The sequence below is a fragment of the Lepidochelys kempii genome, chromosome 2, assembly GCF_965140265.1.
Source record: "Lepidochelys kempii isolate rLepKem1 chromosome 2, rLepKem1.hap2, whole genome shotgun sequence".
Lineage (NCBI taxonomy): Eukaryota > Metazoa > Chordata > Testudines > Cheloniidae > Lepidochelys > Lepidochelys kempii.
Window position 1 is genome coordinate 191178807 of NC_133257.1, and position 23923 is coordinate 191202729.

General features: G+C 43.4%; 4 protein-coding genes across 5 annotated transcripts in view; 1 reads left to right on the forward strand and 3 right to left on the reverse strand.

Moving 5' to 3' along the window:
* Positions 1–23923, forward strand: part of ACAD11 (acyl-CoA dehydrogenase family member 11) — a 60413-nt gene that overhangs the window by 22025 nt on the left and 14465 nt on the right. Inside the window, exons 11-13 of the mRNA XM_073333229.1 lie at positions 160–298; positions 409–516; positions 2465–2563. Coding sequence (XP_073189330.1) covers positions 160–298; positions 409–516; positions 2465–2563 — 346 coding nt within the window. The remainder of the gene's footprint in view (positions 1–159; positions 299–408; positions 517–2464; positions 2564–23923) is intronic.
* Positions 7500–11537, reverse strand: ACKR4 (atypical chemokine receptor 4). Of its 2 annotated transcripts, none has more exons than XM_073333239.1 (2): positions 11449–11537; positions 7500–8728 (listed from the first exon to the last, which is right to left on the reverse strand). In XM_073333239.1, exon 2 carries the CDS (start codon positions 8718–8720, stop codon positions 7656–7658), a length of 1065 nt encoding a protein of 354 aa, XP_073189340.1. In that variant the 5' UTR covers positions 8721–8728; positions 11449–11537; the 3' UTR covers positions 7500–7655. The 2 variants fall into 2 exon arrangements, with proteins under 2 accessions (XP_073189340.1, XP_073189339.1); XM_073333238.1 differs by lacking the exon at positions 11449–11537 and adding an exon at positions 9415–9500.
* Positions 11673–23923, reverse strand: part of DNAJC13 (DnaJ heat shock protein family (Hsp40) member C13) — a 131835-nt gene continuing 119584 nt past the window's right edge. The window contains exon 47 of the mRNA XM_073333222.1: positions 11673–11750. Within this exon, the coding sequence (XP_073189323.1) occupies positions 11737–11750 (14 nt within the window). The 3' untranslated portion in view covers positions 11673–11736. The remainder of the gene's footprint in view (positions 11751–23923) is intronic.
* On the reverse strand, positions 16273–23790 carry LOC140907391 (zinc finger and SCAN domain-containing protein 32-like). The gene is made up of 3 exons (XM_073333240.1): positions 21743–23790; positions 17493–20446; positions 16273–16908 (listed from the first exon to the last, which is right to left on the reverse strand). Exons 2-3 carry the CDS (start codon positions 18044–18046, stop codon positions 16851–16853), a joined length of 612 nt encoding a protein of 203 aa, XP_073189341.1. The 5' UTR covers positions 18047–20446; positions 21743–23790; the 3' UTR covers positions 16273–16850.

Below are 23923 nucleotides of genomic sequence, written 5' to 3' on the forward strand. Positions count from 1 at the left end.
GCCTGAATGTTATGCCAAAAAATGGAATATAGAGACTCAGGAAAGGAAAACTATAGTTGGGACTGCAAGATTGACCTGAGGGAGGCAAGATGGTTACTGAATCATAATGTAATCTCAGAATAAAGATTCACTGTGTGTTGGTCTTATTTCTTCTGACAGGAAATGGCCAAAGCAGAGGGTCTGTGGAACCTTTTCCTGCCAGCCATCAGTGGTCTCAGTCAGGTTGACTATGCATTAATTGCAGAGGAGACGGGAAAATGCTTCTTTGCCCCAGAAATTTTCAATTGTCATGCACCAGGTTAGCAAACGCCCCTCCCCTGCCCCCCCCTTTCCTTAGTCACAATTTTGTGAACATTTTATGCTGTATGAACTATGTATTGCAAAAAGACACATTCTGATTTCTCCCAGATACTGGAAACATGGAGGTCCTGCATTTGTATGGGTCTGAAGAGCAAAAGAAACAGTGGCTTGAGCCTCTCCTTCAAGGGAAAATTAGTTCTTGCTTCTGCATGACAGGTAAACATTTCTGCAGTTGAAAACTGCCCCCGCCCCCACCCCATCATGCACGTTTCACAGCAGTGCAGAGAGGTGCAGAAACACAAGCTATTATGTGTTAATACCTTTGGCTTTTCACCATGGCTTTGAACCTCTCTATGTGCTATCGACAGCCAGAGGGTCTAATTCTGCAAGATCCATAGTCTCCACAGTTACAGTAGTTGCCATTTCCCATAGTTAAGATTAATTTATTTGCTATCAGAACAACAAGGAGTCTGGTGGCACCTTAAAGACTAACCGATTTATTTGGCCTTGCATCTGAAAAAGTGGTTTTTACCCACAAAAGCTTATGTCCAAATAAATCTGTTAGCCTTTAAGGTGCCACCGGACTCCTTGTTGTTTTTGTGGATACAGACTAACACTGTTACCCCCCCCCCCCCGATACTATTTGCTGTAAGAATATCTTCACTCTTGCTTTTTTATTAATAGCCAAACAAAATACAGTAAACTTACCCTCCTTTGTAAAGTGTGTTGAGATCACTGATGAAACGCACTGTAAATATGCTAAATATTATACCACTTTAGCAGCTAATAATATTTCAAACATCAATGACAGTCCATCTGCAAATATTTCATATGTTTGTGAAGTGTAATGTAGAAAATCACCACCAAAACATGGTGCCTTTCCTATATAGCAATTGCTTATCATTCCTTTTGGGTTTACATTGTACATTTTGGCTAAAATTTTCAAACCCGGGTGCCTGAAATGATCCTCTCAGTGAAAGTTGCTGGTGGACAGCACACTTCTGGAAAAACTGGCACTTTTGATATAGGAGAGTATCTTTAGGCACCCAAGTTTGAAAATTTTGGTCCACAGGTATAGGGCCAAATCCTGAAAGGTGCTAAGTGCCCCCTGCAAGTCAGCGGGAGTTTAGATAATCCTGCATCTTGCAGGATAGGATATAATCTCTCTTACTGCTGTGTTTCCAAAGGGGAAGAGGTGTTTTCACCTAAGATTTGGAAGGAAATAGAATATTGATGAAGCAGACTGAAGGGAGGTTGTTCCAAACAGCAGGAGCTGCAAAGAAAAGACTGTTGCTCTATCAGTGATAACATTCTATGAAGAACTCCAGGATCACTGGCTTTAGGAGGATGTAGAGAATGAGAAGGACCCAGATTTTCTCCCCTGCTCTGCTCTCTGGTAGTAGAAAGGGGCCAGAAAAAAATCTGTGTCTCACCAGCTGAGAATTCCTTTGTCATGAGGGTGTCCTCAGATGGCATAGAGTTTATACAATCCCACCCTGTCCTAGAATAGGGTTTGCCTGCATCTGGCACTTACCAATTAATCTTGGGACCAGCTTGAGAATTAAGGAGCCTTAACTGGCTCCCTGACTGTACCCTGCCTCCAGCAGTGACTGGGATGAGCAGAAAACCTGAGCCAAGGTCTGTGAGATAAACCAGAACAAGTCCACACAGGGTTTTAAAAACAACAAATTTGACTGGCTGTTGAAATTAATTCTTTATCCAGGGCCCTGAGGTACTTCAGACATAGAATAAGGCAGCTCCATGTCCCAAAAGCCTTACAATTAAATAGACAAATGTTATAACTAAAGCTCTAATCACTTTTTAAGCCATATTTTTCACAGTGAACATTACAATTGTGTTTTCAGAGCAAACTAGCTTTCTAATGACTGCACAAAAGTTTCCACATGGCCCTAATTATGACTGCATTTTGAAATGCTTGGTCCAGAAGTGTTGAGAGATTATTAGAGAGCATAGTGTCAGTGTTTTCTGCTTTAGCCTTGAATTACACTTTTTATCCCCACCTCTTTTACCTTCTCTCCAGTTTTTTGTTGTATGACGTTTGTATAAGCAAAACCAAAATTAATAGTAGTCTCCTCCCATAATATATGAATAATGGATCTAACTGCAAAAACACTGTTCATGCTCATAAATGTGTTTTGTACAGAGCCTGATGTCGCTTCGAGTGATGCCACCAACATGGAATGCAGCATTTGGCGAGATGGAGATAGCTACGTAATCAATGGCAAGAAATGGTGGATCAGTGGTAAGTACAAAGCTCATCATTCTAGAACAATGAATTTATGCTTGAATTCCTTCTAAACATGGTGAAACAAAAATAATTTGCGTTCCAGTTCTGAGAAGTTCACGTCTCTCTTCTGTGACCAGGGTGCTGGATTGTAAAACAGTGGGGAAAGTGATATTCAGGCTTGGTTTTAATTCATGAAACCCAAACCTTCATTCTGTTAGGGATGTGTGCTGTTGTTTTTTTGTACCCTTTTACTCTGTTTTTTTTTTTTTTTTTGGACCCTTTTAAACCCTTCCAGAAGCTATTGAGCTGCACTGTACTCTTCTAATGTATCTTTTCATCAGATGACCCATGTATTTTAAGCTTTGTCCTGAGGCTTTCTTCATATTTGGCAGTTCGTGCATGGAACGGGGACACTATGGAGAGCTATATAGGAGCTTATTTTAAGTCATGCTTCCCAGGCTGTTTCTTTATAAAAGCTACTACTTTAGACTAGGCTTTGGTGCTGATGCATTAGCCCTAGTCTGAATGCTTCCTGTCTCACTTCCTAGCTAGCTTTATGAGCTGGTAAATATCCTTGAAGCTACAGTGCAAAAACTTTACCAAAGCATTTAAATGAGTAACAGCTACAACCTGGATATTCTTATCTTGAGTCTCTCTATTCAGTGCTATAGTACACTCGGGCCTGGTCTACACTGGGGGGGATCAATCTAAGTTACGCAATTTCAGGTACATGAATAATGTAGCTGAAGTCGACGTACTTAGATCTACTCACCATGGTGTCTTCACTACGGTGAGTCGACTGCTGTCAACTCCACTTGCGCCTCTTACTCCGGTGGCATACCGTAGTCAACGGGAGAGCGCTCGGGTTGATTTATCGCATCTAGACTAGACATGATAAATCGACCTCCGCTGGATTGATTGCTGCCCGCCGGTCCAGCAGATAGTACAGACATACCGTCAGGTTTACTAAATAGGGCTCAACTGCTATCCTAGATCCTACCCTCAGCATGGCTGAGCATCTGTTTCTCCACAAGCTGGTCTGGAAGCAGTTAATTGGTGTGATTTTAAAATATTGTAAGGGGGATCACAAGGTGAACCTTGCAGTGACAAATATTATTCCTGTCCTTGATAGCTGGGGAGGGATAGAGGAATTCTGCTGTCTCTGCACTAGTCTTTCTAGCCTTAAACCAGCACAGACAATGTAATGTACTATAAAGAACATTTTAACTCACCATTCAAAAAAAAGAAAAAAAAGCATGAATGTAAAATGTATCCCAAATTACTGCAAAGTAACTGAAGCAATGACAGTGCTGTGATTAACTATGATTTTAAGTAGCAGTTCCAAGCTCATAGAAAAAAAAGATCATTTTCTTTTTGTAGACTTTCCAGAAATACATATGCTAAATACTATATTCCAATATTGCTTAATGCAATTCTAGTTTACATAAATTGCTTATATTGTAGGCTTCACTGTTGTATTTTTTAAGTTAGCATCTAATCCCAGGAGATTCTGATAATGAATTCCCAATAAAATCAACTAAATTGCATTTAAATAACCTTGTTACTGTATTTCTAGAAAATCTGCAAACAGAAAACCATCGGTCGATGGGACCTGAGGGCACTCAGCACTTTGCAGGGCAGGGCCACAAATATGGTGTAGTGATATCTATACTGACACTAACTGGAATGGAGCTTGAGTGTTACCTATGTGTGGGGGGGTTGGGGGGATGGAGCTACATAGTGAGATGCATCCACAGAGTTTGCAAATAGCTCTAATAATTTACTAATACAGTTTGACCTGCAATATCTAGAATCACCAGTGGATGGAGGGCTCTCTCTCGGCCTAATACTTCAGGGACTGAAGTGAAAAGGAAACTTGTCATATTTGTCACCTTCCAAAATGGGAGTATCACTGGTTGATAGCTGCTGTTATCGCAACATAAAAAAGAAGATTGTCTCTTGTCTTCTCTTTAATCTTACACAGGTTTCTTACAGTCCATAAGCTTAAACCTACAAAGCATGCCTGATGATTTCTTGTATACCTATTAAGAAAAGGAGTACTTGTGGCACCTTAGACTAACCAATTTATTTGAGCATAAGCTTTCGTGAGCTACAGCTCACTTCATCGGATGCAACCTGTATACCTATTGTTAGTCTGAACACACAACTCACACTTCTCAAAATAGAGTGACTGGGTGAGGTAGTAGCTTTTATTGGACCAGCTTCTCTTGGTGAGAGAGACAGACAAGGTTTCACAGAGCTCTTCTACAGGTCAAAATAGTGCATTTGGGGCCTATCCAAAGCCCATTGTAATCAATCCAGAGACTTCCATTAACTTCAGTGGGCTTTGAATGATGCCCTATGTTGGAGCCCAGTGATGACTTGAAGTGTTTGTTTTTGGAACACCTTTCGAAATGCAAGTTGCTTGAAACAGCTTAATTTTTCAACAGATTGCAAATACAAAAAGTGTGGCAGAGATTTTTACTTCTCCATATATTATAAATCTAATATAAAATATTAGATTTACTAATAAAAAGCAAGGATATAATTAAAACCAGAAGTGAATACAACCGGGCCACTATTTTACAGTATCACCTTTATTTTTATGTATGTATGTCGTAATTACCACAGCATCTACTTCATGTGGAAATGCCAGGCCCCTTGTGGGGAGGTTGCCTTAGAGCGCTTTCTTCTGTATAGACTTAAATTCTTGTTAATATATTGATTACACTGCTTTTAACATACACCAGGCTAGATCCGCTGTAAATCGTGGAGGTATGCCAGTATGCGCCAGTTGAGAGTGAAGCCCACAATACATGCATATTACAGATGAAGAATGTTAGATATCTCAATGCATGTTAGTTTCACTAGGGTGAGGCTTTGAGTATAAATAAAGGTTGTTTTATTTATATGTTTTTAAAAAACTCTCAAAATTAGCTACTGGGCACAACACCAACTCCTTCGTTTTAGCATCTCCCCAGTAAAACTGACTGGCAGAATTGCCTTGCAGCAGCGCAGGTAATGGTTTAGTGTCTCTACACTGGAGGCCACAAAGCCGGCCTTTCATCTTTCGCCAACGTACATATCTACCTTCCTGCTCTCGTGAGCCCAATCTTTTCCCTGCTCTAGCTTCCTCATTTTTTGTTTTTTTTCCCCCTTCTTCCTAGGGCAGGGAACTTACGTTGTAGCCAAATGACCAGCTACCTTGCCCTATGCTCACAGGATTTGCTGACTGATTAGCCACCTTCCTTAATTCAGGGGGTCTGTATTCATTACCTTATTTTCTGCATCAAATACATATGAATGTCTTGAGAGTGTTGTAACGTGGGGTGCGTAGCCAATTAGATTCACCTTTGTTACCAAAATCATCCTCTCAGTGAAACTCATGTAAACAGACTACAGAGAGTAGAAGGAAACTGAGTATTCTTTAAACATTTACATGTAACAATTAAATGGACAATTAAAAAAAATTGTCTGCCTTCTAGCTATCACAGGCCAGTACTTTTAATCTCACTAATTCCTTCCCTAAGGACCATGACTGTATCCTCTCATGAACTATTGAGTATAAATATGCTCTTTCTTCAGCCACTTATTTATACTCTGTGAGCTAAAGCTAGAGAGATTGGTGCCTGAAGTGCACCTGCAAAATGTCCATAAATGCATGCAATACATTTACAAATCAAAACTAATTTTCTATAACACAGTATAGGGCTACATGTTCAAAATTAGGTCATAAGTGTCACTGATTGTTGCATCAGTTCCCAAAGCATTTTATAGAGGTCACAGGAAATGTGAATTGCCTTGCAGAAAATGACCAAAATGAGGCTCTGAGTAATCTCATACGAATATGGATTTAAAACCAAAGATTTGGCATGTGCCTATAATAGGAAAAAGGACTCATTGCAATCTAGTGCAGGCAGAATATAATTAAAAGGCATTCTGTGTTACAGAAAAGGAACTCTTTTAAACATGCCACACACATTTGGAATCATAAAACACTGGACCATAGCTTGCTATTTACTGCTGCTTCTGTGAAATACTAGAGATAAACTATCTGTGAAGTGACAGCTGAGGAAAAACAGAGTTGCAATTTCAGACAAACATTTTAAATCAGTAGGAAGACCTGAAACAGTTTTGAGAAGCAACTCTGCAGGGTTACATTTTAAAGGACTGAAGATTATTAACTGGGGCACAAAATTCAGTGTCATCGTGTGTGTGTGTTTTTTTCCCCCCTTTTTACATGTTAAGTGTATATTTGTTGTGATTAGCATACCAGTGTGTAGTCCATTCACTCCTCATTTAATTAATGGCCTAGCGCTGTGACCCTTTAAATGGGGGGAGGGGCGCAAACTTTTTGGCCTGAGGGCCACATCAGGATTGCGAAACTGTATGGAGGGCCGGGTAGGGAAGGCTGTGCCTTCCTAAACAGCCCAACCCCCACCCCCTATCCGCCCCTGCTCCTTATCCCCTGACTGTCCCCTCCCAAGATCCCACCCCCATCCAACCCCCCCTTCTCTCTGTCCCCTGACTGTCCCGACCCCTATCCAGCCCCCCCAACCCCCCGTTCCCCATCCCATAACCGCCCCCCCTAAAACCTCCGCCCCATCCAACCATCTCCTGTCCCCTGACTGTCCCCCAGGACCCCCTACCCCTTATCCAACACCCCCGCCCCCTTACCATGCTGCTCAGAGTGGCAGGACTGGCAGCCAAGTCACCCAGCTGGAGCCAGCCGCGCTGGTGGCGTGGCTGCAGGGGAGGGGGCACAGCAGTGGAGAGGCTGGGGGCTAGCCTCCCCAGCCAGGAGCTCAAGGGCCAGGCCGGATGGTCCTGCAGGCCAGATGTGGCCTGCAGGTTGTAGTTTGCCCACCTCTGCTTTAAATCCCACTTTTTTCAAGCGTTGTTTCCATTACCTTTACTATATGGTTTTTGGTCTTATTCTATTTTGAACTGCTTTGCAACATCTTGGCTGGTTCATGTGTCAGAACATCACTTCAGATTTGACTTGCAGAGTAACATGGATGTTAAGTTTCATCAAAGAGGAAATAGCTCTCAGATGTGTTATAATTGTTCCCTTCTGTTACACTGGGTAGAGAGGGTGCTACAGTTGCTATATTGTAAAGCTACTTGTTTCTTCTGTGTGGCCGTCAAAATTCATAGAAATCTCTTCAGTTGGTATATTGCGACTTCTCCTCCAATGTCCAAAATTTTTTGCTATTTTCATAATGTGCATTTTAAGAGAGTTTCCCATAAGGACGTACAAGATTGGATTCAGGCAGCTGTGAAATAAGGCTATACTCTTAGTTATTTGGAGGGCAACATCTATAGTTTTACTCATGTCACAGTCTGTAATCAGCAAGTAGATGACGTCTATGGCTCGCCAGAACTTGACTACATTGTAAGGCAGCTGAGTGACAATGAAAACAGCCACTACTGTCAGCAGAACTTTGAGGGGCCTAGATTTTTGAACATTTGGAGACCTCAAGAGTGCTCTGGCAATAGCTGAGTAGCAGGTCAGCATGACGAGGAAGGGTAACACAAACACTAGCATGACTTCCAGGATTTGAATGGTTGCTTTAAGGAGTGTTCCCAAATCCATTGGAAATACAGGAAAGCATCCATACCGGTCACTGTTTTTCTTGACTGTGTTAAAAATCAGTTCAGGAATGCTCAACAAAATGGCAACCAACCAGACACCGATACAGGTTACGCTGCATTGCTTTCCACTTCTATGGTGACTTTGGATTTTGGAAATGGCATTATATCTATCCACACTGATACAAGCCAGAAACTGCATGCTAGAGCTGAAGTTCATGGTGTATAGAGCAGAAGTGACCTTGCACATGATGTTTCCAAGCACCCATCCAAGGACTGCATTTGCAGCCCAGAAAGGGAGGGTGAATAGCAGTAACAGATCAGCAATTGCCAAGTTGATGATATAAACATCTGTCTTAGTCTTTGGTTTCTTGCAGTAGGCATAGATTGCCACCACTAATGAATTTCCTGCAATTCCCACAATGAAAGCCAGTGAATAAAACACAGGTAGGAACAACTTAGTGAAATTTCTCACCTCCTCTTTTTCACAAAGCATTTCATACTGAGTGTAGTCAAAGGTGAAGTTTGATTCACTGTTGTCCTCATAATAGTCCATTGAGGTATTTTCACCCTGCTCCATGGCAAAAGCTACAAGACAAAAAACAAATCCAAGTTGATTGCATGTTTAAAGATTGTCAGTGGGCCCTAGAACACGTTAGGGTTTGTATAAAGATCTAAACTAAATACAAGTAAAAACTAATACTATGAATATATTTGAAAATAGTAAGATATTACCCCAAACAAGCAACAGAGCTACAGCTCCTAGGGGCAGGGAACCGTGTCTTCCTATCTGTTTATAGAGCACCTAGCACATCTGAGCAAATCAATCCTGGCTGGAGAGTTAGGGTGCTATCACAATACATACACTGAGAAGGAGAGCTACCTGTTTGAAACCGAGGCAGACCTTGCTAAGGGGTGCCTGCAGTTGTATATTTCAGCAGGGGTGTGAGTGTGTGTGTGTGAGATTTGCCAGGTGCAAGTCAGCTGCTTATGGGAGGTGGCTGCTTAAAAACAGTAGAGCAGAATTGGCCCCAATTCTGGTCATATTGAGTTCATTGGTGCTCTGCATGAGTGCAGGGTCCACCTACACGGATCTGTTTGTAGAATTGATAGTCTGGGTATGTCTCCACAGCAAAAGCTAGCCTACCCAAGTTTGCTTGAATCCAGCGAATGCACATAACAATAACAGTGAGGACAGTGCAATGCAGGCTTCAGAACAGGCTCGCAAACAGAGTACGTATGCAGGGCTGCACTGTCTTTACTACTATCATTACCTGTGCCAGATGTATTCAAGCTTGCTTGTGTAGGCTAGTCATTGTACAGCTTTTGCTGTGGAGACGTACCCTCTGAGGCAGTCTCAGTCCTGAAGAAAGAAAGGAAGCCACCTATTAGTTTTCCCAGTAAACTATGCACAGACAGTTTTGTATCTAGTGAGAATTTTTAAAAGTCAGCAAAATTGTTCAAAACCAAAAACTTCAGTAAATTTCAAAGAGTTATGCTGACAGATTTACTTAATGATTAAGTACAAGTACATGCTATAAATAGTCTCATCATGAGACTTTCTTATTGCCCTTTAATCCTAAAGTTTAGGAGATACCATCTCCAGTTTGCATCTTGTAGACAAATCACTTATTACATTTTCCCTGTATCCCATTCCCAGTTCCTATACCTATATAGAATTACTCACTTGTTGAAATTCTATCTAACGTAAATAGAGACTGCAAGATCCTGTAATGGCCCATTATCTGGAAATAAACTGGACTAATGCTAGCCAAGAGCAGAAATTTGCTAAATAGAGCAAACATATTTTCTCTGGTACAATGTTTCAGAATATTAGTGTTAAACTTATTGAAAACAGATGCTAAACTGATATCTGGCCAGTGGGGTTTTTGAAACTTGAAAAAACACACACAACTTTGGCTGTCCTTATAGAAAACATCTGCCAAATCCTTACTCAGAATATTTATCTGAAAATCTTTTAAAAATATCTTTTCTGAAAATAAAAGTTAAATTGTTGTTAATGTCATGTGCAAGGTCTGAGTGTGTGATTAATCAAGTTGGAAACTTGAATTTTAAAAAAATTGATAAATGTTAACATTTTCATTTGATACTTGAATCCAAAAATTGTTTCCCTGCCTGGTCCTGAAACTGCTCTCAAATTAATAAATGCTGGTTATTTAATATTGATGTTTTGGTTAGTTGGTTTTGTTTTTAATCCTTAACCTCTGTGAAATGTTGGCTGAAAAAAATTCCAACAGATTTCCTATTCTGGACTTAAAATGAGAATTAGGTTTTTTTTATACGTCTGTCATCTGGTATTACTGTGTAGTTAAGTATACAGTATAGAAGATAAAGTGATTCTATTCATTTTTATTTTGTTTGACAAAAGACAGATACTACTATATATATTCTACCACTGGTAGTTTCTATCTATCAGATGTTTGAACAACACTAATATTTTTGCAATTACATAGCGCGTTCATTGGAAGAATTCAAAGGTAGGAATTAGTATTTCCATTTTACCAAAAAGGAAATGGAGGTCCGGGAGATTAAGGTACTTGCTCAAGATTAGACAGCAAATTTGAAATATTATCTAGGTTTCCTGACTCCATGCTCTAAATATTAGAGCTCATCTGGAAATAATTAATCGAAGAGGATTATTAGCAGATTTTCTTGAGGGCTAATAAAAAGGGAATTTAAACAGTTCCAGGAAAACTGACATTTTTGTTAATGCATCATAAAGCAGGGAGGCTTGTAGGGGAGCATGTTCAGATAGCTGATATAGTTCTGTGTTAAATAATTGCTTGATGCTGCACGGTGGCCGTTTGTCCCTAAAACAAATATTTCTTATTCTTGAGCAACATTCCTATTCATAGACATGCATTGTTTCTAGTATGAATACTAATATACTAATTTGCACATCTTATAAAAATGATTACAGAAGTTACCTTTTTGGTATGAATTCAGTATTACTCTGCATGTGTGGGTAGGCAGCGCTCTGTACGGGTTTTGTGCTCACCACTACGATTAACTATGCATAGTGAGAAATGTACAGATTTTTCCTTCTTCCCTCCCCCCGGATTTGACATTACTGTACCACATGGGCAGAAATCTATCCCTAATTAATAACACAACTTTCAGAATTGGAGTTGATTACTTGGCTCAGTGAAATCCTTATACTCTGTAAAAGAAACTTCAATAACATCCACCAAGAAGAAACTCTCCAGTCCTTCTAGCTACAAATAGGCTCAGTATTACACTTCATGTACAGCTAAGTAAATACTAAAATTTAAATAAAGAGAACTGACCTGTTTTTTTGTCGGCAAGCTGCTAGGAGAAGCTGAAGTTTGGAAGTTCCACAGTGGAATGTTCAGTTCTGGTGTGACTCACCCTGATCTTTTTCGTCCTCTTTCCTGCACCACACCCTTAAAGTGAACCCAACTGTACTTTCATTTTAATTTTCCTGTAAAAATCCTGCTTTCCTGGAAGCCAGTTGTCACTTGTGAGCTTGAGTAACAAGTTTGCTACTTATGTGCATGTTTAAACCAGAACAGCAGAGTTCTCTGGAAAATCAGCTAGTGGCATTCAACTCTTGTTTAGGTATGATTCCCTAAAAGGGATAGGTAAACATTTTGAATCTTTACTACAATACACTAGAACAAAAATAATGTTTTTGAAGCATCCCCTCTGTGATATATTGTGTACAAAATTAATAACAAACTTAACAACAACTCACTCTCTTAAAATGTGAAAAATAAAAACAGGTTCATTACAAGGGGAACCTTTTGGTGAGGTTAACAATGTTAACAATGGTAGTGCTGCACCTTATTTGGCTGTCTACAATATTTCACATACAAATGTGAATGTTTCCAGTGGGTCCCCACTTCTACAATTTATTAAGGGATAGTAGGGGATGTTTTATTGGTTCTTTCAGTTTGGCCGTGTGCAAGATGAAATAAAGCCAGAAGGCTGGTGTGCAAATAGTGGAAAAGCCAGTGATATGTTTATCTGCCAGGACTGAGGAAGAATTCTCAGGCCCTGATGGGCAATGGATGAGGCCCTGAATGAGGCTGGAGCATTATTATTATTTAATTATTTCTCCAGGGTCTGAGATGACCTGGGCACTTGCCAGAAACATAAGCTGATAATGTCCTTGCCCAGAAATGTTTATAATCTAATTTAATCATGACCCCACAAGTAATGTATCAGTTAACAATAGTGAGAGAGAGAGGCAGATTTATTTAGTTAGGAGGTCATGTGCAGTGTTTTGATCATCAACATTATGGCAGAGTGTCTATTCTCAAGAAGTTACAAAACAGGAGAGTCTTGCCCAGATTAGCTCATCTGGCCAACCTCATGACAGTGATGCTGCTCTTCTGTGTGTATACAACATCAGCAGCCTCCCACACACTTGAACAGATTTTATTCTGCCCTGTCATTTTGTATCCTGTAGCAGTTCAATATTTTACAGTAAATGGCATACAGGATGCCAGACAGCGAAAGCAGTAAGCAGGCCAAGGCTTTGCTTTTTGGTACAATGGATAATTAGTAGCACTTGCCATGTTCTGCCTGTGCTGATATCTGTCTAATGTGTATTATAGGTTCCATCTTGCAAAATGGAAGGCTAGAGCCAGGTGTAGCAAACATTGTTTCAAGTCCTTTTTACCTGATTTGTACTGCATAGAAAGAAAAATAGGAGGGGAGTGGAATTTCCAACTTTCAGAGAGAGTCCTGCTATTGCTTAGACACGTTGCTTGTCTATAGTGCCTTTCATCTGAGACATCAAAGCACTTCACTCACATAGTCTAAGAAGGAGGAGATTTTTTTAAAGGCACTTAGGTGCCTAACTCTGGTTGACTTTCAGCACAACCACTTCAGACAAGGAATGCCGTTGTTTATGGGCGTGATCCAAATCCCCCTTGAAATCACTTGGAGTGTCTCAGATCAGAGCCTAAGAGTCCACAATACCACTAGACTGGGGATGTTTAGTCTACGGAAGAGAAGAATGAGGGGGGATTTGATAGCTGCTTTCAACTCCTGAAAGGTGGTTCCAAAGAGGATGGATCTAGACTATTCTCAGTGGTAGCGGATGACAGGACAAGGAGTAATGGTCTCAAGTTACAGTGGGGGAGATTTAGGTTGGATATTAGGAAAAACTTTTTCACTAGGAGGGTGGTGAAACACTGGAATGCATTACCTAGGGAGGTGGTGGAATCTCCTTCCTTAGAAGTTTTTAAGGTCAGGCTTGACAAAGCCCTGGCTGGGATGATTTAATTGGGGATCGGTCGTGCTTTGAGCAGGGGGTTGGACTAGATGACCTCCTGAGGTCCCTTCCAACCCTGATATTCTATGATTCTAGACAACCAGATTAGGACTGGGAAAGAAAACTGCCATGTCCATTTGAAACTGCAAGGAGAAGATAGCAATGAGAGTTGACATTTAGCTAAAATGGTATTGTTAGCAATGTTACTGGCCAATAGGCAGACTCTGGAAAAATCTTAATTTGACAGACTATGCGTCTGACTTCGCAAAAGGTGGAAGCTGGAGTTCCATCATGCTTAAACTCTTCAGACTCGGCTTTGGAAGACCATGGGGTAGGGCCCCTTTCCCAGATGGGTGGGAAAGTATAATACCATGGTAGCATAATCTAATACAACCTTTAGGGTATGTCCACACTACGAAATTAGGTCGAATTTATAGAAGTCGGTTTTGTAGAAAGCGGTTTTATACAGTTGATTGTGTGTGTCCCCACACAAGTGCTCTAAGTGCATGGAGTGTGTCCACAGTACCGAGGCAACCGTCGACTTCCGGAGCATTGCACCGTGGGTGGCTATCCCGCAGTCTCCACCGCCCATCTGAATTCTGGGTAGAAATCCCAGTGCCTGATGGGGCTAAAACATTGTCGCGGGTGGTTCTGGGTACATATCGTCAGGCCCCCGTTCCCTCCTTCCCTCCATGAAAGCAGGGGCAGACAATCGTTTTGCGCCTTTTTTCTTGAGTTACCTGTGCAGACGCCATACCACGGCAAGCATGGAACCCGCTCAGCAAACAGTCACCGTATGTCTCCTGGGTGCTGGCAGACGTGATACTGCATTGCTACGCAGCAGCAGTTAATTGCCTTTTGGCAGCAGATATTGCAGTGTGACTGGTAGCCGTCATCGACATAGTCCTGGCTGCTCTTTTAATCGGGCGCCTGGGCAAACATGGGAGTGACTCTACCAGGTCATTTCCCTTTTAAGTTTTGTCTCGTGGCGATTCAGTCCTACCAGCAGTGCACTGTCTTTTAACCTCCAGCCAGTAGAAGATGATGGCTAGTCATCATACTACACCATCTTCTGCCGAGCACCCAGGAGATGATGACGGCTAGCGGTCATACTGCACAGTCTGCTGCCAGCAAGATGTATAAAGATAGATGAAGTGGCTCAAAACAAGAAATAGACCAGATTTGTTTTGTATTCATTTTCTCCTCCTTCCCTCTGTGAAATCAACGGCCTGCCAAACCCAGTTTTGAGTTGTATCCTTGAGGTTTTGAGTTGTATCCTTGAGGGGGCTATTCAGTTTCTCACAAAGCCACCCCCTTTGTTGATTTTAATTCCCTGTAAGCCAACCCTGTAAGCCATGTCGTCAGTTGCCCCTCCCTCCATCAGGGCAATGGCAGACAATCGTTCCACGCCTTTTTTCTGCGCAGACGCTATACCACGGCAAGCATGGAGCCCGCTCAGATCACTTTGGCAATTAGGAGCACATTAAACACCACGTGCATTATCCAGCAGTATATGCAGCACCGGAACCTGGCAAAGCGATACCGGGCGAGTAGGCGACGTCAGCGCGGTAACGTGAGTGATGAGGACATGGACACAAACTTCTCTCAAAGCAGGGGCCCTGGCAGTGTGGGCATCATGGTGCTAATGGGCCAGGTTCATGTGGTGGAATGCCGATTCTGGGCTCGGGAAACAAGCACAGACTGGTGGGACTGCGTAGTGTTGCAGGTCTGGGACGATTCCCAGTGGTTGCGAAACTTTCACTTGCATTAGGGCACTTTTATGGAACTTTGTGACTTGCTTTCCCCTGCCCTGAGGTGCAAGAATACCAACATGAGAGCAACCCTCACAGTTGAGAAGCGAGTGGCGATAGCTCTGTAGAAACTAACAACGCCAGACAGCTACCGGTCAGTTGGGAATCAATTTGGAGTGGGCAAATCTACTGTGGGGGCTGCTGTGATGCAAGTAGCCAACATAATCAAAGATCTGCTGATATCAAGGGTAGTGACCCTGGGAAATGTGCAGGTCATAGTGGATGGCTTTGCTGCAATGGGATTCCCTAACTGTGGTGGGGCCACAGACGGAACCCATATCCCTATCTTGGCACCGGAGCACCAAGCCGGCGAGTACATAAACGGCAAGGGGTACTTTTCAGTAGTGCTGCAAGCACTGGTGGATCACAAGGGACGTTTCACCAACATCAACGTGGGATGGCCAGGAAAGATACATGACGCTCGCATCTTCAGGAACTCTGGTCTGTTTCAAAAGCTGCAGGAAGGGACTTTATTCCCAGACCAGAAAATAACTGTTGGGGATGTTGAAATGCCTATATGTATCCTTGGGGACCCAGCCTACCCCTTAATGCCATGGCTCATGAAGCCGTACACAGGCAGCCTGGACAGTAGTCAGGAGCTGTTCAACTACAGGCTGAGCAAGTGCAGAATGGTGGTAGAATGTGCATTTGGATGTTAAAAGGTGCGCTGGCGCAGTTTACTGACTTGCTTCGACCTCAGCCAAACCAATATTCCCACTGTTATTACTGCTTGCTGTGCGCTCCATAATATCTGAGAGAGTAAGGGGGAGACGTTTATGGTGGGGTGGGAGGTTGAGACAAATCGCCTGGCTGCTGGTTTTGCACAGCCAGACACCAGGGCGGTTAGAAGAGCACAGGAGGGCGCGGTGCGCATCAGAGAAGCTTTGAAAACCAGTTTCATGACTGGATAGGATACGGTGTGAAAGTTCTGTTTTGTTTCTCCATGATGAAACCCACCTCCCCTTGGTTCACTCTACTTCCCTGTAAGCTAACCACCCTCGCCTCCTTCCTTCGATCACCGCTGTTAGAGGCAATAAAGTCATTGTTGCTTCACATTCATGCATTCTTTATTCATTCATCACACAAATAGGGGGATAACTACCAAGGTAGCCCAGGAGGGGTGGTGGAGGAGGGAAGGAAAATGCCACACAGCACTTTAAAAGTTTACAACTTTAAAATTTATTGAATGCCAGCCGCCTTGTTTTTGGACAATCCTCTGTGACGGAGTGGCTGGTTGGCCGGTGGCCCCCGCACCGCGTTCTTGGGCGCCTGGGTGTGGAGGCTATGGAACTTGGGGAGGAGGGCGGTTGGTTACACAGGGGCTGTAGTGGCAGTCTGTGCTCCTGCTGCCTTTCCTGCAGCTCAACCATATGCTGGAGCATATTGGTTTGATCCTCCAGCAGCCTCAGCATTGAATCCTGCCTCCTCTCACCACGCTGCTGCCACATTTGAGCTTCAGCCCTCTTTTCAGCCCGCCACTTACTCTCTTTAGCCTGCCACCTCTCCTCCCGGTCATATTGTGCTTTCCTGCACTCTGACATTGTCTGCATCCACGCAGTCGTCTGTGCTATGTCAGTGTGGGAGGACACCATGAGCTCAGAGAACATTTCATCATGAGTGCGGTTTTTTTCACCTTCTAATCTTCACTAGCCTCTGGGAAGGAGAAGATCCTGTGATCATTGAAACACATGCAGCTGGTGGAGGAAAAAAAAAGAGGCAGTGGTATTTAAAAAGACACATTTTCTAGAACAATGGCTACACTCTTTCACGGTATACCTTGCTGTTAACATTACATACACAGCACATGTGCTTTCATTCCAAGGTCGCATTTTGCCTCCCCCCACCGCGTGACTACCCCCTCAACCTTCCCGCCTCCCTGTGGCTAACAGCGGGGAACATTTCTGTTTAGCCACAGGCAAACAGCCCAGCATGAACGGGCACCTCTGCATGTCCCCTTAAGAAAAGCACCCTATTTCAACCAGGTGACCATGAATGATATCACTCTCCTGAGAATAACACAGAGATAAAGAACGGATGTTGTTTGAATGCCAGCAAACATACACTGCAATGCTTTGTTGTACAATGATTCCCAAGTACGTGCTACTGGCCTGGTGTGGTAAAGTGTCCTACCATGGTGGGTGGAATAAGGCTGCCCTTCCCAGAAACCTTTTGCAAAGCCTTTGGGAGTACATCCAGGAGAGCTGCAAATGCCAGGGCAAATAATCATTAAACATGCTTGCTTTTAAACCATGTATAGTATTTTAAAAGGTACACTCACCAGAGGTCCCTTCTCTGCCTGGCAGGTCCGGGAGGCAGCCTTGGGTGGGTCCGGGGGGGGACTGCTTCCAGGTCCAGGGTGAGAAACAGTTCCTGGCTGTCAGGAAAACCAGTTTCTCCGCTTGCTTGCTGTGAGCTATCTACAACTTCATCATCATCATCTTCCTCGTCCCCAAAACCTGCTTCCGTGTTGCCTCCATCTCCATTGAAGGAGTTAAACAAAACGGCTGGGTTTGTGGTGGCTGAACCCCATAAAATGGCATGCAGCTCATCATAGAAGCGGCATGTTTGGGGCTCTGACCTGGAGTGGCCGTTTGCCTCTCTGGTTTTCTGGTAGGCTTGCCTCAGCTCCTTAAGTTTCACGTGGCATTGCTTCGGGTCCCTGTTATGGCCTCTGTCCTTCATGCCCTGGGAGATTTTGACAAATGTTTTGGCATTTCGAAAACTGGAACGGAGTTCTGATAGCACGGATTCCTCTCCCCATACAGCGATCAGATCCCGTACCTCCCGTTCGGTCCATGCTGGAGCTCTTCTGCGATTCTGGGACTCCGTCATGGTCACCTCTGCTGATGAGCTCTGGCCAGCGTAGCAAGCTGCAGGTGACCATGCAAACAGAAAATTGAAATTCAAATGTTCGCGGGCCTTTTCCTGTCTACCTGGTCAGTGCATCTAAGTTGAGAGTGCTGTCCAGAGCGGTCACAATAGAGCAGTCTGGGATAGCTCCCGGAGGCCAATACCATCTAATTGCGTCCACAGTACTCCAAATTCGACCCGGCAAGGCCGATTTAAGCGCTAATCCACTTGTCAGAGGTGGATTAAGGAAATCAATTTTAAGAGCCCTTTAAGTCGAAAAAAAGGGCTTCATCGTGTGGATGGGTGCAGGTTTACATCGATTTAACGCTGCTAAATTCGACCTAATCTCCTAGTGTAGACCAGGGCTTAGGGTTTAAAAAGCAGTAGGGCACTTTAAAATAAATAAGGGTGGTGGGCTTTTAAGGAGTGGAGTAAACTTTTTAAAATGATACTGAACTTTGTTTAGCTTACTGAGTGTGACCGGATGTTTTTGGCTAAGCATAATTTATTCATGTTTCAAGATACATAAGCAGTGCCCACGCAGAGCGCTTGTTGCCTTTGCTAAAAAGCTGAACGTGCAGCTGCATCAAAAATAAAGCCAGCAGCCACTCCTTGTCTCCAAAACATAACCAACCACAATAAATCAAGCCCAACCAGCACTACATCCCCCATATATGCTAGCCCTTCTTACGCTCCGTGCGTCCTAAAAACCTGGGGAAATAGTTCAGCCTTGCAACACGACCTAAAGATTAACAAATTTGGGCTATTTTGAAACAGGAGGTGAGAGGAGCAGGTTCCAGCATTCAGGACCCCTCAATGAGAACAGCTTGCTTTCTTACTCTTACAAGCTGCAGCTCAGATGCCTCTGCTGACTCCACATGGCAGGGTGGCACAGGGAAGGAGGTAGTCTCTCAAACATGCAAATCAAAAGGCAGGATAAATCAAAACCAACATCTTAAGTCCACCTGAAAATCAGTAGACAGCCAGGGCAGTTCCAGAGCACTGATGGCATCTGTTTGGGGCAGCAAACTGTTTAATAAGGGAGCTGCCACATTCTGCACCAATTTCAGTTTCGGGGTTGAATTCAGACATGCCAAACCCGTGAAAAAAAATGCAGAAAGTGGGCTTGTTTTTGGCTTAATTGGCTTCTGAGTTGCTTGTTGGCTAGTTTTAGGCTTTTAGGTTGTTTGTTTTGTTGTAGCTTGTTGCTGCTTTTTTTTTTTTTTTTTGATCGGCTCCCGGCAAGCAGGGGCAACGGGGGGAGAGAGTTAGGGGGTGCACAGCAGGCCCACCACAGTCCCAGACTGCAAACCGGGGGGAATCTACTCACACAGAGTGTCGGGGTTCTTAAGGATTGGCTTGTTTTGAAATGGGATTAGCTTGATTTTTGGCTTATTGTGAAAGTCAAGGTGCTTATTTACTGCGTGAAAGTTGGCAACTGTAGTTGAATTATAGCTGATCCAAGTTTGTGTGTGTGTTTTTCCTAACACTGGATTAGTGCATCACTTTTTTGTTTATTTTCTTTGATAGCCCCAGAGAGAAGGTGGTGTTTTTCTGTTGTTAATTTTATCCCTCTTGATTTACTTGACCTTTAGAAAGATCAGAAATGCCTATTCTCTCCTGGTTTTGCTGGGGAGCTACTGGGACATGTTTAGTCTGAGCTCTATCACCTTAACTGGAAAGGGGAACTGAAGCTTTACAAATGCTGGCTTTTTGTAAAATGGTGTTTTAGTCATTGAAGTTAAACAGGTGGACAGAGTTTTAAAGAGGCAGACTAAAAATCCCTCCCCTCCCAATTGCTCAGCTTTCATTCTCTTGTGATGTTCCCTCTTCACGGGGTGGGGGGGGAGGAGGAGGGGAAAACAAGCAGGTTGTGTTTTTGTTTTTCTTTAAACAAACATACATTCTGGCCTTCTTTATATATCATGAAGAAGCAAAAGAAGGCACAAGCCCAATGTGTTTTGTGCCTTTGCAGACCTCCCACAAAAAGTAGGACCAGATCCAGTATATTGCAATAATCTACTCTTGAGATGACGTAGGCACAGATCACAGTAGCAAGGCCCATAACTGAAGGAAACTATCACAAAATCATTGCCAGATCAGGGGGAAGGGATGGAAACTTTCTTGAAACTAACAGCACTTGGGGCTCCGACACCACCCCCAGATTGTGAGCTCTAGCTACATATAATTGGCAACCACCCCCAGGAACAACAGAATAATTCTCACTGTGGCTTCTGATTGCTTCTCCCTCCGGCCGCCCCCACCCCCCATACAACCTATTCAGCATTACTTTGTACTTATCTGGATTGAGCTTTGAGCGGTTAGCTCTCATCCATGCTCCAATCTCCCCCAAACACTGAATCAGGCATTCATCAGCAGTGGCTGGGTGGGATGAGATAAAAATATAGAGTTGGGTGTCAACAGCTTATCGAAAGCACCACAGCCCATGCTTCCTCACTAACCCTCTTACTGGCTGGCCCTGGCTACATATTGAACAAGAGGGGACACGGGATGGAACTCAGTGGAACTCCACATGACAGCACTTTTAGGAGGAAGAGCTATCACCCAACACCACCCTCTCAGCCGGTCACCCAAGAGCAGCTCTGCCCACTCTAGCTACTGAATCCTAGAATAACAGAGTTGGAAGGGACCTCTGGAGGCCATCTAGTCCAACCCCCTGCCCAGAGCAGGACCAATCCCATCTAAATCATCCCAGCCAGGGCTTTGTCAAGCCTGACCTTAAAAACTTCTAAGGAAGGGGATTCCACCACCTCCCTAGGTAACGCATTCCAGTGTTTCACCACCCTCCCAGTGAAAACGTTTTTCCTAATATCCAACCTAAATCTCCCCCACTGCAACTTGAGACCATTACTCCTTGTCCTGTCATCTGCTATCACTGAGAACAGTCTAGATCCATCCTCTTTGGATCCACCTTTCAGGTAGTTAAAAGCAGCTATCAAATCCCCCCTCATTCTTCTCTTCCATAGACTAAACAATCCCAGTTCCCTCAGCCTCTCCTCATAAGTCATGTGTTCCAGACCCCTAATCATTTTTGTTGCCCTTCGCTGGACCCTCTCCAATTTATCCACATCCTTCTTGTAATGTGGGGCCCAAAACCGGACACAGTACTCCAGATGAGGCCTCACCAGTGTCGAATAGAGGGGAACGATCACGTCCCTTGATCTGCTGGCAATGCCCCTACTTATACATCCCAAAATGCCATTGGCCTTCTTGGCAACAAGGGCACACTGTTGACTCATATCCAACTTCTCGTCCACTGTCACCCCTAGGTCCTTCTCTGCAGAACTGCTGCCTAGCCATTCGGCCCCTAGTCTGTAGCGGTGCATTGGATTCTTCCGTCCTAAGTGCAGGACTCTGCACTTGTCCTTGTTGAACCTCATCAGATTTCTTTTGGCCCAATCCTCCAATTTCTATAGGTCCCTCTGTATCGTATCCCTACCCTCCAGTGTATCTACCACTCCACCCAGTTTAGTGTCATCCGCAAACTTGCTGAGGGTGCAATCCACACCATCCTCCAGATCATTAATGAAGATATTGAACAAAACCGGCCCCAGAACCGACCCCTGGGGCACTCCACTTGACACCGGCTGCCAACTAGACACGGAGACATTGATCGCTACTCGTTGAACCCGACAATCTAGCCAACTTTCTACCCACCTTGTAGTGCATCCATCCAGCCCATACTTCTTTAACTTGCTGACAAGAATACTGTGGGAGACTGTGTCAAAAGCTTTGCTAAAGTCAAGGAATAACACGTCCACTGCTTTCCCTTCATCCACAGAACCAGTTATCTCATCATAGAAGGCAATTAGATTAGTCAGGCATGACTTTCCCTTGGTGAATCCATGCTGACTGTTCCTGATCACTTTCCTCTCGTCTAAGTGCTTCAGAATTGATTCCTTGTGGACATGCTCCATGATTTTTCCGGGGACTGAGGTGAGGCTGACCAGCCTGTAGTTCCCAGGATCCTTCTTCCCTTTTTTAAAGATTGGCACTACATTAGCCTTTTTCTAGCCTTTTACTGCCAACAGGACTGTCAATAACACCTTTTCATCAATGGCCTTGAAGGTAGCCAATAGATCAATAAATATCAGCATGGACACACAATCTTTGTGAGCAGGAGAAGGTAATGTAGGAAGTCCACAGTGCAGTCTGTGGCATATTTGGGTCTGTACCCACAGCAACAAGGGTCAAGGATATTCTGGGCATCTAAGTACTCAGACTTGGTTTGCCCTAACCTTCTCTATAATCTGAACCCAGAAGGAAAGAGTAGATGCTGGACAATACGTAACCAGATTGTAAGTATGAAGCTTTGGCTTCTAGAGCAAGGGTCTCACAGATACTTCCTTAAGAGAAGCTGGTACGTATGCTCTCTTAAGGGAAGAATTGATACTCTTCATCAGCAATGGACTCATTTTATGTCTGTTTTAAGTGCAATTGAGTAAAAGTAGATAATTCTGAACATGTATTTCTTTAGTTTGGAACCACACACAGGGAATTTAGGATGACAGAAAATATAGTGTTGACCATGATCAGCTAACACGTTTTTAAATACCTTCATCTCTGTTCTATGTAAGGTGCCCCATAGTGTTTAAAAACATGTTCGTTAACAAGTGGCTAACCAGACCTCATTGTCCAAGTCTAGACAGAGTTATAGTCTAAACGTTCTGGCCAACTTCCGAAGAAATAAAAATGACAGCTAATTAAAATTTGGCTAATATACATATTGAAATGTACTTGCAGTCAGCCTTCTAAGTCTGCTGTTCCCATTTGTTGAACACTGGGTTTCCTGCACTCTTACTATTAATTCCTGCCAAAATGGCAGTCCCCGCTTCTTTGAGTTCTGTTTTTACTTAATAAAATATAATAAATACCAAATTGGTTTGTAAACCAGATTGAATTCTGGACTTTCAGACGCACAGGAGTCTTCTTTTAATCTCGCCCTGGAACAGAGATCTCTCTCCGATTCCTTACAGTTCTTTTCTAGGATAGAAAAAAAACCCTATGGTTATCAGACCTTCAAACTTTTGAGGGTGGGGAAAAACTGGAAAGCCACTTTTCCCTCTTTCCATGAGGAATGGGAAACTCTGCTTATGTGACTCAGATGTAAGGACAGCAGAGACCATCATCCTCTCGTCTGGCTTCCTGTGCACTGCAGGCCATGGAACCTTACCCACTCACTCCTATAATAAACACACAATATCTGGCTAAGTAACTGAAGTCCTCACATCATAACTTACAGACTTCAGAAGTTACAGAAAAGCCACGATTTACTCTCGTTCAAACCAGCAAGTGACCCATGCCCCATGCTGCAGAGGAAGGTGAAAAAGGCCCAGGGTCTCTGCCAGTGTGACCTGGGCAAAAGTTCCTTCCTGACCCCAAATATGACGATCCGTTAGACCCTGAGCCTGTCAGCAAGACTCATCATTGAGACGTGATAAAGAATTCACTGTAGTAACTCAGAGCCCTCCCCATCTAGTGTCCCATCACCGGCTACTAGAGATATTTTCTACTAGCTGTTGCAGATGGGCCACATGTCACTGTAGGCAATCCCTTCATACTGTCCCCTCCATAAACTTACCAAGATCAATCTTGAAGCCAATTAGGTTTTTTGCCCCCACTGCTCCCCTTAGAAGGCTGTTCCAGAACTTCACTCCTCTGATGGTTAGAAATGTTTGTCTAATTTCATGCCCAAATTTGTTGATGGCCAGTTTATAGCCATTTGTTCTTGTGCTACTATTGGCTCTTAACTTGAATGACTCCTCTCCGTTCTCATAGACATCCTGTGATTGACCAGTACATCCAGGTCTTTCTCCTACTCTGTTGCGTCCACCTGAT